General features: G+C 31.7%; 3 protein-coding genes across 8 annotated transcripts; 2 read left to right on the top strand and 1 right to left on the bottom strand.

The window, feature by feature from the left end:
- Positions 1-3,588: 3,588 nt before the first annotated feature.
- LOC114191405 (UPF0496 protein At1g20180-like) lies at positions 3,589-4,621 on the bottom strand (the record flags this gene model as incomplete). The annotated part of the gene is made up of 1 exon (XM_028080576.2): positions 3,589-4,621. A coding segment is annotated over one exon (1,023 nt), but the record flags the coding sequence as incomplete, so codon positions are not given.
- A 2,781-nt stretch (positions 4,622-7,402) lies between these two features.
- LOC114191593 (G-box-binding factor 4-like) lies at positions 7,403-10,932 on the top strand. 6 transcript variants are annotated; one of them, XR_003605985.2, is made up of 5 exons: positions 7,403-8,121; positions 8,217-8,288; positions 8,379-8,587; positions 9,733-9,762; positions 10,277-10,932. XR_003605985.2 is itself a non-coding variant. In XM_085665088.1 (5 exons), the coding sequence occupies exons 1-5, from the start codon at positions 7,582-7,584 to the stop codon at positions 10,333-10,335; spliced, it is 729 nt and encodes a 242-aa protein (XP_085521214.1). In that variant the 5' UTR covers positions 7,403-7,581; the 3' UTR covers positions 10,336-10,932. The 6 variants fall into 6 exon arrangements, 5 of the variants coding, with proteins under 5 accessions (XP_085521214.1, XP_027936658.1, XP_027936659.1 ...); XM_085665088.1 differs by lacking the exon at positions 8,379-8,587 and adding an exon at positions 9,877-9,904; XM_028080857.2 differs by lacking the exon at positions 8,379-8,587 and adding an exon at positions 9,877-9,920.
- A 1,721-nt stretch (positions 10,933-12,653) lies between these two features.
- On the top strand, positions 12,654-14,994 carry LOC114190357 (uncharacterized). Its single transcript, XM_028079206.2, has 4 exons — positions 12,654-12,963; positions 13,057-13,160; positions 13,231-13,617; positions 14,742-14,994. Exons 1-4 carry the CDS (start codon positions 12,831-12,833, stop codon positions 14,802-14,804), a joined length of 687 nt encoding a protein of 228 aa, XP_027935007.1. The 5' UTR covers positions 12,654-12,830; the 3' UTR covers positions 14,805-14,994.
- Positions 14,995-18,301: the final 3,307 nt, after the last annotated feature.

Genomic DNA, 18,301 nt, shown 5'->3' with positions numbered 1-18,301 from the left:
TAAATAAATTGATATGATTTATTGTGTATTAAATAAATATAAATTTTTGAATTGAATTTATTTTTTTTATATTAACTTGGTGATGTACTTAGAAGTTATTACCATAATTATTATTTTTTCATGTCCTTTTTGTTATTTTATGAATTCCCGTATGTTATTTTATTTATTTTGTTATTTTATAAATTAAAGTTTTTAATTTATTATTTTATAATTTTACAATTTTATCGTTATTATACCGCTATATATATATAAATAAAACGTTTATCTCGTCATATTGTCATATAGTTATATTATTATATATGGTTATATCATTATATCATTATATTATTATATCATATCGTTATATCGTTGTATCTTCATATTGTCATATCATCATATTGTTAGTAATAGTCTAAGTGTGAGTCAAAGTTTTATATTTGATAAAATAGATAAAATTAAACACTATGTAAAAATAAATATCCATAACATCATTGACTTAAGCTTTTGGGATAAAAGTGATATCAAATAATTGATGTGTAAAACTAGTGTCATATATATAAAATGATAATCTCTTAATGACTATAACCAAAACATATAAAATATTGTCTTATCAATATCGTTATATCATCATATTTAAAAAATTACAATTTATAATTTATAAAATTTTAAAATAATAAAATTACATGTGACGACAATCGAACAATATCAATATATTGTCATGTTTAAAAAATTAAAAAATTACAATTTATATAATTTTAAAATAATAAAATTACATGTGACTAATTAAGCAAGTTAACATGACAAAATAATAATCATGCTTAAAAATCACATCACTAAGTTAATAAAAGAAGTAAACAAAAAAATTTAATTAAAAGTTTAAATTACAATAAACTATAAAAATAATTTATAGACTCAATTTTAAAATTCTCAAATTTACTAAAACTTAAAACACAATTAAACCATAAATTTATAATTCACACTTCAATTAACTATAAAAATTACTTCAATAAACTATAAAATTTTATTGTAAATCCAATTAAAAATTCTTAAATTTATCATATCCTTAAAATATAATTAAATTTAAATTTATAATTCACGGTTTTATATTTTCTCTCTCACCTGATATTTATGTGGTCACACGAACAATTCTATCATCATGTGATATTATCTTATTTATTGTTGGATTAATACTTAAATGTTTTTTTATATTAAGAAAATATTTAATTAAATTTCTCAAATTTAAAATAAAACATAGTTATTTTAAAAATTAATAAATTCTTCATTTTATCAAATGCCATTAATATAATTATTTTTATAAATAATATTACACATAAATTAAAAGTATCAATATTTACTTATTCATATGTAATTTTACAATAATTACATTAAAAGGTTTCGATTATCATGTTAAAAAAATAAAATAAAACTAAATAAATAAACATTTACTTATGATTCATTGTTTCTTCTAATATTCTCATACTTCCACCGCTTTACAGAAATCATTGACTTCTGTTAAATGGCACAGTTCCTATGGACACAATTTTCTTCATCGTCTTTCTTTTTCTCCATTTGGTATTTTGTATTGTCAGAGTCAATAAAGACACGTTTTTCTTTACTACTTTTCTTTTTACTAATTTTCTCGCTTTATACGAGTAACCATAATTTAGTTTTTTATAAGATTAATGTTACAATTTTTTTTGTCGATCACGTAATACTTTTTTTCTTTACCACTTTTGGAGCATTTCTTCCTACACCTCCTTTTTTCTTCCTACACCCCATAAAACACTTTATCCTCATCTTACTATGAAAAACATATATTGAAAATCTTAAATATTTTTTTTATTTACACAACGTCCCTCTTGACCTTCACATCGCTAACTTCATCATCTTTCTCACCCATCACCAATTTCGTCTTCACATAACTGTTTTCGGATTGGTCAATCCGGAATGCACTCCTGAATTTGTGAGTGTATATCAAATTACCTAATATGATATGTAAATTTACATACCAGAATGGATAATCCCGGTACACACTTCCAGATACAGTAATGCATACTAGATTGACCAATCCTAAAACACATGTTTTTTTGTTTTTTATTATTGACTAAAGTTATATATAATTGTTGAGATAAAATGACAACTTTGATAAGAGAACATTGTCAACAACACTGTGTCAAGGTTGTTTGTAGATACCAACAATTACAAACATGAAAATGATAATGTGCATCAATTTCTATTTTTCTGGTTGCATTCAATGATTGTGTGCATCACTTACACTATTTAGTTGTTAAAGTTTTAAATGTACATTGGTCTCATGACATGATAAATCCAATATTTTTAGTTTGAGATTTTATCTTGTTAAATTCTTTGACATTTCAAACAATCATCATAGAGATAACACGAGTATGCTATCTAGGTCTTAAGTTTGATACTTTTATTGGAATGGGCTTAGACTTCTTGAATTCTACAGTTGAGGAGCATTTTTTTATTTTTTGATGAAGGCCTAAAAGAATTGTAATAATAGGCTTTTTCAGAACCATTATTTATCCGTTTTGTTATGCCAGTTGCACATACGGGTGAATTTGTTCAAAAGCTAGATGTACATCCATTATCTTTATTGTTGTACCTTCATCACTTGGAAGCAATGTAGCCCATATTTTCCGACATGGACATAGTACATGCTTTGGGGCTTGCATACAACCCTCACATAACAAACCTGAATAAAAACAAACAAAAAAGCATGCACTTCCAGATTAGCCAATTCGGCATGTAGTTTTACATACCAGATTACACAATCCAGTATGTATGTAAATTTACATACTGAATTAGGTAATCTTGTATATACTTCCGGATCCGGTAATGCATACTGAATGACCAATCCAAAAACAATTTTGTGAAGATGAAATTAGTGATGGGTGAGGAAGATGATAGAGATTAGAGCATGAAGATCAAGAGGGACGTTGTGTGAAGAAAGAGGAAAAAAATTTAGGATTTTTAATATATTTTTATTCAGGAATAAGATGGGATAAAATATTTTATGGAGTGCGTAAAGGGTGGTGAAAGAATAAATGCTCCTTTTTTGGCTGTATACAAGTTACCATAATTTAGTTTATTTATAAGATTAATGTCACAATTTTCTTTGTCGATCATGTGATACTTCAATGATAATTTTTGTAACAAATTTAAATCAATGATAGTGTATTTCTGATTGTTAACCCCAATTTGGGTTTTGTAAATGATTACAAAGATAGAACATGGCCTGCGTCCAGCGATAAATTGTAACTTCCAATGTCTAAGGCAATCAATGGAAATATAATAGTGCTCACGAATTTTATAATGGGAAATGTAACAAAGTAGTACCACTAAAATGAAGAGGATTACTATATTTCATTTTGCATATCGAGAGATTCATGTGTCACACTCAAAGTTCCATCTGAAGTAATCATAAATAATAACTTATGAATAATATAATGTCCCCTGAAACGTTATTTTAAAGAGCTTGAAATTTTGAGCAAAAAGAACTTTAAAGCACACTTGTTATTTTTTATTTGTTTTGTAATAATAATACCTTAACAGAACAAAAAAAGATTGATTAAATTCTATTGAGTCTTTCTTGACATCATACGGATCTTTTCATTTCCTTAATGACCAAGGCCCTTGCCTGGTTTATTGCTACAAGGCACAAGTACACATGTTCTTCAAGCTCTTCCACTTGTTTCCTGAACCCTACATCACTTTTCTTAAGCTCCTTCACAATCTGAAAAGATAACTTATCTTCTTTCCTGTCCAAACAGAACTGCACCATTTCCCTGTTATGCTCAATTTCATCACGAAGCCGAGCTACAAGTCTACTCATTGTGTCAAAGTCTCTATTCAATATGTAAGTTCCCTTGGCTGCTATGTCAAGCTGCTCATAAACCTTACCAAGAGACCCTTTTCTTGAAAATTTGCAGCCTCTAAGCTTTCTCTTAAGATGCTTAAATGGGAAGCTCAGAATTGCTGGGCCCAAGATTACTGCTGTCAGAGTATGTGTGGCTATAACCATGGCTGTGATTGCCACTAAGGCACAAGCTGCAGTGACACAAAACCATGATGTCTTCATCAAATACTTCATGAGCTTAATTTTCCTTCCCACTCTTTTTCTCATTGACTTTAGATGGCACAAAACTGATGAGTGCTTATCATTGATGAGCTTGAAGTCATGGGTTTTAAGGTTTGAAAACGGGTCATTTGGGTAGGTGAATGAGCTTAGCTCAAAGATGATTACTTCAAAAGTTTCGAAAGAGTCACCATCCTTAATGTCTAGAACTCTTTGAATGAATTGGTAATAAGAGTGGACTTGGTCGATGCTTTTGAGAAGATTACAGCAAATGTGTGAAGCCTCTGCACTTATGTCAAAGTAACTTAGCATAAGGTTTTTGAGTTTTGGTGTCTTTGAAAGGGCTCCTGAATCAACAATGGAAGATATAGTTTGTTGGCAAGGTTCAAGGAGGACTTCCGAAAAATTGTCAGGCTGCTTTGCAAGTAGTTGAACTTTACTGTAGAAATCAACATAGGGCTTTGTCCTTAGTGTTCTATGGTACTCATCATGGAAGTTTATGCTTTTCGTAGCTTCTCTGCACTCCTTCACATCTGTGACGTTAAATCATGATACAAATTAGAGGTAAGACTTGCGAAAACAACATGTTTTAGACTTGGAACTTGTAAAACTTGATGCAAGAATCAGAATGCTGGCGAGAAATGGTAAACAGAAAGAAATTTTTATGCTTGGAACTGATCAGTTAAATTTACATTCATAAATATAGGATTGCGTGAAGAAAAGGGAAAATTGAAATTTGACGAACAATAAATACTAAACTTTTTCCATGTAAACCATTAAAGCACATGTACCTGATCAATTTTCTTTCCGAAGCAGTTTACATCACTTGTTTGTAACCAAAGAGGGTTTCGATTACCAAAGGATAAATAGTTTGGTCTAGCAAAAGCTATCTATTTCCATCTGGTGGTTGGAAATTTTCATGTAAAAAATTAATTGGGATTTTTTATTTTTTTATTGTTGGATATCTGTAAGTGGTTTTTAAGTTTCAAGGGGAACAAGTCGCGTGTTGATTAAATAGAGAGGAAAAAACGTAACTTTACTTTTAAATCAGAAAAAATATTTAATTTGAAACATTTATGTGAGATTAATTTTTTAATGGACAAACCATTTACTCTCATTTCCTCCTCCACCATCTTTTTCTTCTTCTTCTTGTAACATGGGTGAACAACATTGGAAATCATCTCTGCCAAGAGCTTATTACCCTCACATTTTAAAATAATTAAAATTCATATATATTATTTGTGTGATGAAATATTAAATTGTTACTAGACACATGATACTAATTTTTTGACCTTTCCTTTCAATTTTTCCAACACTATTGCCTGAACATTATACTGAATGATTAATATTTTCAAATTTTGGTTAATCTTTTTCGACAAAATAATCCACATGAACCATGTTGCTTTAGATTTCCATGGGTTTGAAACAAATAGAGAAGCCGAATGAAGATAATATATATATATATATATATATATATATATATATATATAAAAGGCTGAAGTTGTAAAAACATACCTTGAGTTTTCCAAGCCCTTAACTTTGGCGACATCTTGGTTTATTGATCCTAATAAAAACTTGATAATTAGTGCAAAGGCTAACCAAGTTAACTGAACAAACTCTCAAAAACCTTGATATTATACAATCTCAATATCCCTGATATAATTGTAGTTCTAATTACATAATAAAGAATGGGTTGATTGGTATATATCCTATAAGGGTAATGATCATAGGTTGTGTATTGAAGTTGATAAATATTTAAATTGAATGTGCTTATAAAGCCTCTATTACTGTTGTTAATTTCAAGAATTCTGGTTTAAGCTTTCTTTCGAATATTGGAATCGTCTATTCTCATCCACAAATACAGAGATAATAATTTCTTTGCCAACTTGTCTGCAAGCTTAAGGCTGAAATTGCTGGAGATATCCCTTTTCTAATTATTTGCTTCGCGTGGGTTTTTTCCTCATTTCAATCACCTAATTTTGCAAGGTTACTTTTATCCCAGAAAGTAGATTAATTATTTTACATCCTTCAAGTATATTAAGAAGATAGTTAATACACCTTATATCATTAAATAAATATTCCTAATCATTTTAAATGAAAAAGTTATATTTGAAACACAAAATATTTTTAAACAGTTTTTCTATTTTTTACTTTCTCAATCAATGTTTTTAGCACTTTGTGTTACAAATTCTGTTTAGAGCATTTGCTACAAGTAAAACTGTGTTAGTGGTTTCTGGTCTTTTACATGTATAATTTACCTGCTGGTTGATGCATGGTCCATCTCCAACCTTACAAGCAATACGTTTATTGTCCTATTATTCCACATGCACACACACACACAGCTTCAAGAACAAAATGCTGAAATCAAATATATACTTGTCAACACTTGTCATGGCTAACCACCTATCATCTTTAATCATTTGGTTCATTCCTTTTTGAGTTAAAAATATCCCTTAGTCAATCTCGTCCTCATTGTCGTTATTGTAGGCATATATGGCCCCTAGTCGTCTTCTGTTGTTACGCCTTAACCAATTGAAAGAGACATATGCGTACAGATAAATTGATTCACTGTGAATCAGCATAAACCTATCTAGTTTTCAGAAACCAACAGGTTAGGTATCGATGTGAACATTTTCAAAGTGGAAAAGAAACAGGAACAACACTACGTTGTTACGTTAATTAGTTGTCACTCTGAAATTTAGTCTCCTACGCTACATCGCCAAATGTTTGCTCTAATGTCAAGCAGAAGGGATCATTATTTCAATTGGTAATTATTAATTATTAACTGTGATTAGCACATGAAAATTATCATCTTATCATCTTCATTAATTAAATAAGTGATTTGTTATCATCTATAAGGGTTGATTTTAGAATAGGGTAGGCACAATATGTGAATTACACGCGTAGGATAGATGAGAGTTGGAGGCTCTACGTGTAGAAAGGACTTAACATCACCAATCAGTAAACGACATAAGAACGAGTGATGCATAAAATTAGACGCAAACTTTTGGGTGCGTGCAAAGTTCAATTTCTGACAAAGGAGTTTTAGACTTATGCATATGCATGCTACTCTTTCACAATTTTCTCATCATTATTGCAAAGGATCCATACTATATATGAAAATAATTTTCTCGTAGTAAAAAAGATGATATCAATTCATCACAATAATAAATAGCTATCATCATTTGATAATATATACATTAAGATATTCGTAAAGAATATTTACCGAGTGAAAATGCCAAATACGAAGATATTTGATAAAAAAGTAAAAATGAGTAACTAAAGCGACTTTGATGATGGTGTATTTAAATAAAATGGTTTAAGGAAAAGAGTAATAGAAGAAGAGTAAAACCAAAAACAGCCCGCGACAAGGCCTTGGGGGTTTCTACTCTGCAGCTTGCACACTCTTCTATTCTAACTTCTTCACTTCCAAATTCCAAATTGCAAATCCCAAAACCCAAACCCTAGGAGAGAGACACACGGAGACACTGAATGATTGATTGATGGCATCTTCCAAGTTAATGGCTTCTTCCCATTCACGGAAATCAGAGTCCTCCTCTCCTTCTCCCACGCCTCAATTCACCACCACCAACTTCATCCCCATCTCCGACGCTGCCGTCACCGCCGCCCCCAAGACCGTCGATGATGTGTGGCGGGAGATCGTGGCCGGCGACCGCCGCGAATGCAAGGAGGAGGCTCCTGACGACGAGATGATGACTCTCGAAGACTTCCTCGCCAAGGCCGGCGCAGTCGACGATGACAACAATGAAGAAGTCGACTGCGACATGAAGATTCCAATGCCCCTCACGGAGAGGCTTGGCAGCGGCGTCTTCGCCTTCGATCCCCTCCTCGCCATGACCCCGTATCAGGACGGAGTGGAAGGATCCGTCATAGGGTTCGGGAACGGCGTGGAGGTGGTTGAAGGTGGGAGAGGAAAGAGAGCACGTCCCGTTTTGGAACAGTTGGATAAGGCAGCGCAACAGAGACAAAGAAGAATGATTAAAAACAGGGAATCTGCTGCTAGGTCTCGGGAACGGAAGCAGGTATCTGTAGTGATGTGGATATGGTATACATGTGTGTTTGTTTCGGTGTATTTGACTTTTCGTTGTTGGTTGTGATGCGAATTTCGTTATTCCAGGCTTACCAAGTAGAATTAGAGTCCTTGGCGGTGAAACTAGAGGAGGAAAACGACAAGCTCTTGAAGGAAAAGGTGCTTTAGTTTTCATTGTTTTGAAGTTTTGTCCCGGGGATGCTTTCAGTTTTCATTAGCCATGCTACTTGTTTTTTGTAATCATTGCAGGAGACAATAAGTTTTGTTATGTGTTGAACTTGAAAGTTGAAACCCTTCCAGTGGTGACTTTTCGTTTTTGGTTTGATTTGGCTGATCATTGATTGGGTTTTTGGCCTGGTCTTGTTCCCTGACCTGGTTCCATTACCTTGCTGTTGGGTGCTATCTATTAATATTTGGGATTGCATTGATGGACTTTCCTTTCATAAACACGCTTGCAGGTCATATTTTTCTCTTGCTCTCATCATAAATGGGTTCACAGTGTTATTCTCTATTTCTCATTCCGTCACACCTGAAGTCATCCTTGCTTAAGTATAACCTGTCTGGTTTCTGGGAATCTGGTTATGCAGTAAATGTTTCTGAAGCCATGAATATTTTGTAGTTGAGGCTGTCTTACCATTGGAATAAAATGTCTGAGCGATTGTGCTCCCAATTGCTTTAATGCTGTTACAATTATGATCCGATTGTAATCATTTTTACCCTCCCTCTTAGTAGCCAAGGGTCTCATATTTTTGAGATGCGTATACAAAATTGGGATAGATTTGATATTAGTAATAAATAAACTTTGGTTAACCTATCACTACTTTTTTGTTGACATTGTATTTGATGCTCGCCTTGAACTTTTTAGATATGGGATGATTTTTTTCTGTCATATTTTGATAAATAATTTTGTTTACCTTTTATGTATGATTTTTACACCAATATATTTTTACAGAATGTCGTAATCTTACCACTACTATTTTGCATACAAGTGTGATAACTTCACTGGTGTTTATAAACAGATATGTTTACCATTGTCCATTGTTAAGAATGCTTGTACTATATTTTATGTTGAAATATCACTGTTTCCCTCATTGGTGGTTGTTCACTCAAATTAGTGTTATGTGGGCCATGGCACCGCGTTTTTCCAGTTACAAACATGGGCCGGGGGAATGATACACTGTTGATTGAAATTCACAGAATTGGATCCGTTCATAATCTTCAAGCTATAGTGTTAAGTCTGCCTTCTACCAAACAGGAAATCCATTGTTGGGATGGGGAAATGTCTATTTCTGCCTCAGAATTCAGTCTCTATCTATGCCTGAGCCATGATGTTCTGATTTTTATTCCCTCAACACTTGCTTGGGCACTGCTAACACGTTTGAATTTGGAATATGTTTCTTCAAGCATTTTGGGTTGCAAACGTCCCACATTTTGGACTGTATTTCCAAAACAGAGGATGTAACTTTTAAGGGGGTTTGAGTGTAGCCTGTAAAACAAGTTCTACTTTTGTGTCTCATTTCTTGTTGCCCATTTGCCTTTGTAGCTTTTGAGTTTATTATGTATTTTTACTCTCTAATCTCTTACTAAAGATATTCTTGTGCAGGCCGAGAGGAAAAAAGAGAGGTACAAGCAGGTACTGATTTGTTCTAAGTTAGTAAGCGTTGGACCTCTTTGGTGAAAATGTTTATGATAATAATTTGCATATTGCTTTGAAGACATTTTTCCTCTGTTGACACTCTATCTGAAGGTTACAGGTTGCTTGCTGGTTTCTACTGGTATAATATGTTATTGGTAAATATTTCTTCTAGATATTTTGCCTGAAAACATAACTGGTAATTAATCATGAATACAAACATGGTTCATTGGAATATGAAGGTTGCTTCTATATGATATAAGATATAGAAAATTGACCCAGTGTTCATACTGATTTTTTTATCGATAGTGCCCACAATGATTTAATGGAGATGCAATGCAACAAAACTAGTTTGCCAAGTATGATGATATTATTAGACCTAGTTGTGCTGTTTTATGAAGCTTGTAGCATTGGATTGTTTGCTATCTTGTGACTATATTAAAGTGTGTTTATAGAATAGATGTTGGCTGTAGAAAGTGATTGGATTACGACTGACCTTGGCGTTTTTGGGCAGCTAATGGAAAAGGTACTCCCTGTAGCGCAGAAACAAAAGCCGCCGTGTATACTCCGTAGGGCTCGCTCCTTGCAGTGGTAGATAAAATTTGCCAGTGGTGCAGCTGCATGACAGTTACTGAATTAGTCACATCAGTGGTGGGAAGTAATAACAGGACCAAACTAATCATCATGTCTTAAATGATAGTTCTCAGCCTAACGGTTAGTCTCAAGGCCAATCTTGGTTAATGATATGAAATAGATAGAAGGAATTGAACCGGGAGGGGGCTCGGAAAATTCCTTATGGCGTGAGAAAAGCATTTACTTATTCGTAGGTAAAAACAGAAATATAGAGTTGGACCATGTAGTTTTAGATATGAGTTTGACATCCTGGTCTCTCTCCCCTATGCAGAGTGTCAATGTGTAATAGTAGAGAGCAAAGGGGATTTGTAGACGAGTATATATCCTAGTCATGTGCTCGGACAATATTTATTTGGAGAAAAGTATATAGAAATTGTTAATGCGATATGTAATTCTTCTGTGCGTGTGAAAGATAGATAATCTCTGATGTCCGGAGATGCGTAGGTATTTCAGTCTCAACTTAAGAACCTGATCCTGTTGTAAAATACCAACAAGCGCTGTTCTTGACGCGGATAATTTATTGATTTTATTGTATCATATTGTAATCCTTTTGTTTTATCCGTAGGCCTCTTTTAGAAAACAGAAGTTAATTATAATGATTATATAAATTGAGAGAGTTCTTGAGAAGCGAGGGGCAAATGAGGAGAAAATATTAAATAGACCAAAGACAATAAATATGATGCTTCCTCTTTGTCCTTGCTATCCTTGTGGTCTCGTTATCTGTATGTTGGACCACATGTTGAGATTAAATGAAAGCAAAGCTGCCACCTTAGGGAAAGACATCGAGCCTTATGTTTTTGACTGTCCCTACTTCCATAGGGCAAGTGTTGTACCATTTTACACCAAGAACTCTACTCACAAGTGTCAATGTTAAAAATTAAAGTCACAGTAAAACTTTAGGACTCTGGAGTTCAGAGCTCTAACAGTAAGAGGATAAACTGATAAATGATACGAGACACATCAGTTAGTTTAAAAGGAAAATGAATCATGTGGTTGATAAAAAAGTTTTGCATATATTATAATATTCGATATTCTAAATCTCTCTCTTCTATATCATTAATGAGGTTGTTTATAAAATTACCTATATATAAAAGAAGTATTTCAATATGATACTGAAAACAAATAAATTGAAAAAAAAAGGTATTTAAATAAACAACTTTCTCTAATTTATAAACATTCTTTAATTTGAAGTAATTCATATTTCTGAGATTTATATTAAAATAATATTTTTATTTTAAAACAACTTCCAAGATGTTATATAGCCCATGTATTGACAAAACAAGAAAAATAAAACGAACGAAAAAGTGTTTGGTATATAAGAGGAAGCGTGGGAAAGAAGAACATATTATAATACTTTACGAGACCCATACATTCTTGGCATAAATTTAATATAATATATTATTGGCATTTCATTCTCCAAGTAATTGTGGCGTGTAGGTTTTTGTTGGGTCGTAACTTATTCGATTGAGATGATATCACACTTATGGACAAAAAGTATTATGGATATAAGAAAGATAGTAAGAGAAGAGTTACATTACACTAGTGTAATATAAAGAAGTTAAACATGACCTCCACCCTCCCAAAAAATAAAAATGTAGCTCCCTAATCCAAAAATTATTTAGTTATTTGTTATAAACGATAAAATCTTAAAAAAAAAAAAAATACATCTAACCGGGAAAGGACCACATTTTTTACATAAAATTGAAATGCCAAGCCCTTTTACTATCAACTTTTTTTTTCTCTCTCTGTAACCAGTCATATTATTAAATGAAAATTGTTATCATTGAAAAGCAGAAAAAAAAAAGGATAGGTTGAAAACTCTATTCCCGCTATTGCATCAAAGTGTGAGTAACATTGCATTGTACAAAGTAGGGAGGAAAACTTGGTTCAAAATAAAAGGGGTAAAGGAGAAAAGCAATTTTTATTTCTCACTGCCCAAGAAGAAGGGTTATTTTTTTCTGAATTGAAAATGAAATCAGCATTCACTACATTATTGACTGCAGGTTTATAATCACAGCACTAATCATTTTAGAATTATAATCCCCATCATCATACTTCAGAACCCAAAAAACTTCCTAGTGATTGTGTTCCTGCCCGTTTTTTCAACCTCTTTTGGCACAATTTTGAGACTGGATTTTTCAGAAACAAAATCTCACAACCTTTTGCTCTGTAAAATAATAATATCAGCACCCCCTTCCCAACACCCATGTCTGGCACCCATTCAAACTCTTCCTTATCAAAAAGCCAAACACACCTGACAATTTAACAGTCTCCTTCCCCACACACACTCTCTCTCTTCCACATCAAACACAGTTTTCAAAATCCTTTTTCTTTCGCCATTCCCTAATTACCCAGAGAACCCACCCACAAATAAATACAACACTAAACCAACAAACAAACCCTCCCTATTTCAGTTTCCTTTCAAATTCATCACAATGCACTTCCCCATTCTCATTCTGCTTCTCCTTCTCCTACCTTCCCTCTTCAAGCTTTCACATTCAGCCACAATTCTTGTAGACGGATCTTCAGAGTGGAAGAACCCCACAGTTTCCATCGGTGACTCTATCAGTAAGTACCAACACCCAGATTTGGAATCTACATAAACAATGCATAACAATTTCTAGCACTAGCCTCTAACATTACTCTGCCTCTGTTTCTCAGTTTTCAAGCACAAACAACATTTCAACCTCTACATTTTCAAGAACGAGAAAGCCTACAACCTCTGCAATATCACTCAGGCCACTCTTCTCACCAACCCCTACACGGTAAGGCCCTTAAAGCCTCATTCTTTTTGTTAACCTTTTCAATTTCCTTAACCAAGATCATGTTTTTCAGTGGCATCCATCTCGACCCGGCTTCTTCTATTTTACCTTCCATAATGGGTCACTCAAAGCATGCAAAGATTCTGAAAAGCTTGCCATAAAAGTTGCTTCTTCAGCAATGGTTCCAGAACCTTCTCCAGTGGCAACACCAGCTCCTTCTTCCGGCGGAGAGGTACCATCTTCCCCTTCATTTCCATGGCCTTTTCGTCCACACCAAACAGCTTCTTCACCTGGCCCAGCACCACAAGCACAAGCAGGTTCACCGTTGACAGTTCCATTAGTGCCAGATAAAGGTGGTGGCATGCCCTTCATTAACAGCAACCCTGCAGTTCCTCTGCCCACCGGTGAAGTTGACTCTGCCACCATTCGCCCCTTACCCACCTCTGGCCATCAAGGACAGGTGCCCCATACCATACCTCTCTTTCTCTCTACTAAAGCAACCACGCATTTAATGTGTACTGTTTCTATTTTCGTTCATTCTGTGTCATGCACTTTTCCTTAGATTGCACAAACAATAAATTGCACATACACCATGTGCAAGATTTTGAAAAAAGCTTCCACCGCTTCAATTTCCACCTTAATGTCCAGTTTTTGGAGAGATTTATCTGCAACAGTAATTATATTTATCTGCAATTTCTTCCAATATCATGAAACATGCAGAAAATGCTGTCTTTCAGGTTTTAAAATACTATTGTAGTCATAATTTTATTACAAACATGTACTTCTTGACATTACAGAAGATTATAGATAAATATGTTGATGTAATATAACTACAATAGTCATGGGTGACTGTAAAGATAAAAAAGAAATCATTGATATTGTGACTGAAATTGTTGTGACAGACTGTTTTCTAATTTAAAACCTTGGTTATTTATTTCTCAGTTGGTGTCAGTCCACCTAAATGTTTCCATGCATGTTTTAGTGCTAAGTGTCTTGTGTGATTTATTTTCTAGAAATAAACATGCAAATGAACCATAAATGCTGTGTTATGGTATAATTGATGTTAGTGCACCTAAATGTGGTTAGTAGCCATGAAAGTGCACACAGAGAATAAATGTTATGCTGTCTTTTAACTGATGTTAGTGCACCTAAATGTGTATCTATGTGTGTACCTAAATGTGGTTTATTAGCTACAAAAGTGCAGATAAATCATAAATGTTATTCTGTCTTTCAATTGATGTTAGTGCACCTAAATGTGTATCTATCTGCGTACCTAAATGTGGTGTAATAGCTACAAAAGTGCACAAAAATCATTAATGTTATACGTTGTCTTTTAATTGAAGTTAGTGCACCTAAAGTTCGTATCGTATCTATGCATGTACCACAAAAATGCGGTATATCAGCAAGAAACATGCAACCTAAATCATAAATGTTATGTTTTGTTGGTGCACCTAAATTTGTGTATGTGGTACCTAATGTTATTACTTATTAGCCAGAAACTTGCACATAAATCATAAATGTGTTTATTTGACGTGAGTGATGCGTTAGTGATTGGAAGTTGGATTGTGTTGTGGGTGAGTGCAGGTGATGATTGGGTCATTTGGAGTTGGCATTGCTGTGTACACCATGGCTTTACTTCTGCTGTGAGATGAAGAGAAAGAGAGAGTTATGCAGAGAAAGAGAATGGGAAGCCAATTGGTCTAAAGTAGCTTTAAGAGTGATGATTATACCATGTATTAAGATGCTCTTACATTCTACTTTGGAATGGTTGCAACTTTTTGTTCCTTGGTTTAAGAAACCAATCGATTACTGCAATTGCTTTTTTCTTTGCTTTTCATGGTGATGGTACAATATGGGGTCCTAACTTCACCACCACTGCATCAAACATGGCACCTTTATGGTGGGGAAACTCTGATGTCATGCCACTTTCCAAAACATACCTCACAGCTCAAAATTCCACCCATCTATATATAAAATTGGGGCAGTTTTCTGGGTTCATTAAGCAACTTGTTTTCAAATGGCTTAGTTGTCTTCATATTATATTATTTATTGATACTGTTGAATTTCATTAGAATTTCAATCAAGTTTCTAAAAAATGTAACATTATGATTCTTCTAAACTTCAATCAAATTCATTTATTTCTTTAAAAAAATAGAGCTGAATATTTTATGTTTTACAATAAACTAAATAAATAATATGATTAAAAGATAATAAAACCAATTTGAAAACTATGAAATGTGAAACTGCTAAACAACTTGGGAAAAGGTGGGTTGAGAATTTATCTTTTGTGAAAACATTAATAAATTTTTCGAATTATTATACTGTTTTTAAAGTTTTCCTTCGTAAATTAAATGGTGTAAATTTTAATTAAATTAAATACCAATAATCTTAAAACCGAGAAAGAAAATGGTTAGACTTAACAAATGAATTTTTTAATAATGAAAAGAATAATAGTTACTAGAATGACCGCTCTCAATAAAATTAACTACTTACACTTCCATTATAATTATTGTTTCTGTTAATGGAAAAAAAAATACCGTGTACAATAATTTTTTTGTGTTTATCACTTCTATATATATATATATATATATATATATATATATATATATATATATATATATATATATATATTTATTCATTTTTTGCTTGTTCATTACCTTTCGTCTAGTTTGAAATGGCAATCATTTTAAAGAATAGGTTGATTTCGTTTTATTTGTTGTTTTAAAAAATTAAAAAATATCATTTTTTATTAATATATTTATTAACTAAAGTTTTAAAAAATAAAACATAAACTATATTTAATATTTATGTTTACTTATATAATAAATAGTATATAGAGTGAGCCGTTTAAATTTGTACATGTAGAAGCCCATCTTGAAAATAGTCTCCATCCTGAATAAATGTCATTCCCACAATACCTGTAGACTACATGAGTAAGGTTAGAAAACACAAATTTATTTCATTAAATATAATTATTGACATATTTAAGTGTTTTAAAAAAATAAAAATTATACTTAATCAACTTCTTAATTAAAAAATCAACTTTAAATAGAGAGTTTATTCGATCTCAAATTACAAAGTAAAATAAAATCATTGTTTTTATTAAAAGTGTTCGATGTCATTGATAGTATAGTTGAATCTTACAATTTCCCACTTTTGAATATTTATCCATGAAATATAGAATATGTCATCTATAACAATATATAAAGGGAATTTCTCTTTTTTATCCACTTTTCATTTTTTAAATTTACCTTTAAATATTATTTTAAAAATTAATTATTTTATATTTTATTTTAACTGTTTTTTTTTTATTTTTTATTTTGACCGTTATTTTAATTTTTTTTTTAAATAGGTTTTTTATTTAACAATTATTTTAAAATTTATGATATATATTTTAAAAATAGATATTATTGATCTTATAAAAATTAAAAAATCGGATATACATGTGCTATCGCGCTATGTTTTGCTAATAAATAATAAAAAATAAGAAATTGGAAATATATTAAAAGTTATTATATAATTTGCTTAGGTTGTCGGTGTGATAGTCCGTAGATTCTACGCTGGACCAAGAAAGGTTAGCCTGCAAACTTTTGGGCCAAGTCAATGTATTCCTGCAAGTGAGAAATTTGTCTTTTATATTTCCTGCACTCCCAGAATTATTAATTGTACCCGCATACCAACAGAAAAGACCAAATATGAAACCACATTATTGTTGTACCTCCATTCTGAGAAAAAGGCTTGTTTTGAAAAACTTTTTGAAACGATTTCATGTATTTTAGAAGACTTGTTTGAGAAAACTCGATCTAAAAAATATATTCTTGTAAGTATTACTAAGTTCAGAAAAGTCATTTTCACAAAGAGTAAAATGGTCATTTTAAATATTATGAGGGTGAAAGAAGTGTCGAGAATATTACATAATTTTTTTATTTAAATTAATTTTTAAGAAATATTACATTTTTAGAAATATATTTCAGTTTTTGAAGTCACTTATCATTTTAGATTAAAATTAAGATATTATAAGTATGTTATAGTTGATATTACGTTATGCTATATCAATAAAATACTAATAAATTATTTCATATAATATATTTTATATATCTATTTTATATATATCTTGTATCTCTTATATTTTTAAAAACTTTTCAAAAGTCCAAAAAATTCCAACAAAAAGAATTTAATTACCCATTTTATTACTCTTGTTACATAAATTTAATTACCCATTTTATTACTCAATTATCATTGTTTTACTAATTTTATCTGCTAATTTTCGAATGTTCCATATTTTTTTTAAAACTCCTAATTTGCACTTTTAATAAAAATATGGAACTATAAATAAAAAACATTCTACCTCCTCTTTTAGTGTTCACGTAGATTCTTGTCACACGAAAAGGATTTCATATCTGTTTTTAGAGAAATAAAAAAAATGTTTGAAAAGGAATTTTTAAAAAAATATATTTGAAAGGATAAGGAAGGAAGAGGGGCTAGTATACCTTTTTTTTAGAGGCTCACATGCATATAAATAAAATATAAAATGTTTGATTCATTATTTAGGGCAACAGCTCCTGATTCCAATTTTTCCAAGTGTTCCCATTGGATAAGTTGTATGGTTCACACTGTAACAGAATAAGATCGGTATACAAAAATTTAGGTTATTACGGTTTAAATTTTAGATAAACTAATAAGAATTATTTGTTAGTAGTTTTTATAAGATAAAATAGTCATGTATAATTGTGCTATACAAGGGCAAAATGTTCATTTGGAGTACCTAGTATCTCGGCATATGTTGGTTCTCTAGAACGATATGTATTTGACCCACACTAATAAATTAAGCTGAGACACCGGTAGTAATCAAGTAACTTGGATCCAAGTTTAATCAAGTAAGACCCACGAATTGTAGTATAAAATACATGTTTTAGAAGATATATTAATTATGTATTCATTAATATTTATTTTTTGGTGGATCTAGACCAAAATGTTAGAAATGATCTAAACAATATACTCTAAAATTACATAGTATAAATAATTTAGTATTGAAATCTCCTTGTAAGTTTCTCCTTAGAAAAATTTTGACAGTTTTGAAGTTGTATTTGATATAGAATCCATTTGAAATAAGTTTTTCTAATTTTATCTTTTTCACTCATTAG

The sequence above is a fragment of the Vigna unguiculata genome, chromosome 7 (genome assembly GCF_037176805.1).
Source record: "Vigna unguiculata cultivar grain cowpea cultivar isolate G323 ecotype 2 chromosome 7, ASM3717680v1, whole genome shotgun sequence".
Lineage (NCBI taxonomy): Eukaryota > Viridiplantae > Streptophyta > Magnoliopsida > Fabales > Fabaceae > Vigna > Vigna unguiculata.
Note: the sequence above shows the minus strand (reverse complement) of the source record. Positions and strands in the feature narration are given on the sequence as shown.

What these genes read in the sequence shown, in the direction of transcription:
- LOC114191593 (XM_085665088.1), top strand. Translation starts at nt 7,582, where the DNA reads ATGGCATCTTCCAAGTTAATGGCTTCTTCCCATTCACGGAAATCAGAG. An exon ending in AAAAAGAGAGGTACAAGCAG is followed by an intron (nt 9,763 to 9,876) that starts GTACTGATTTGT and finishes CTCTATCTGAAG; the next exon opens with GTTACAGGTTGCTTGCTGGT. An exon ending in TTGCTTGCTGGTTTCTACTG is followed by an intron (nt 9,905 to 10,276) that starts GTATAATATGTT and finishes GTTTTTGGGCAG; the next exon opens with CTAATGGAAAAGGTACTCCC.
- LOC114190357 (XM_028079206.2), top strand. Translation starts at nt 12,831, where the DNA reads ATGCACTTCCCCATTCTCATTCTGCTTCTCCTTCTCCTACCTTCCCTC. An exon ending in TTCTCACCAACCCCTACACG is followed by an intron (nt 13,161 to 13,230) that starts GTAAGGCCCTTA and finishes CATGTTTTTCAG; the next exon opens with TGGCATCCATCTCGACCCGG. An exon ending in CCTCTGGCCATCAAGGACAG is followed by an intron (nt 13,618 to 14,741) that starts GTGCCCCATACC and finishes GGGTGAGTGCAG; the next exon opens with GTGATGATTGGGTCATTTGG.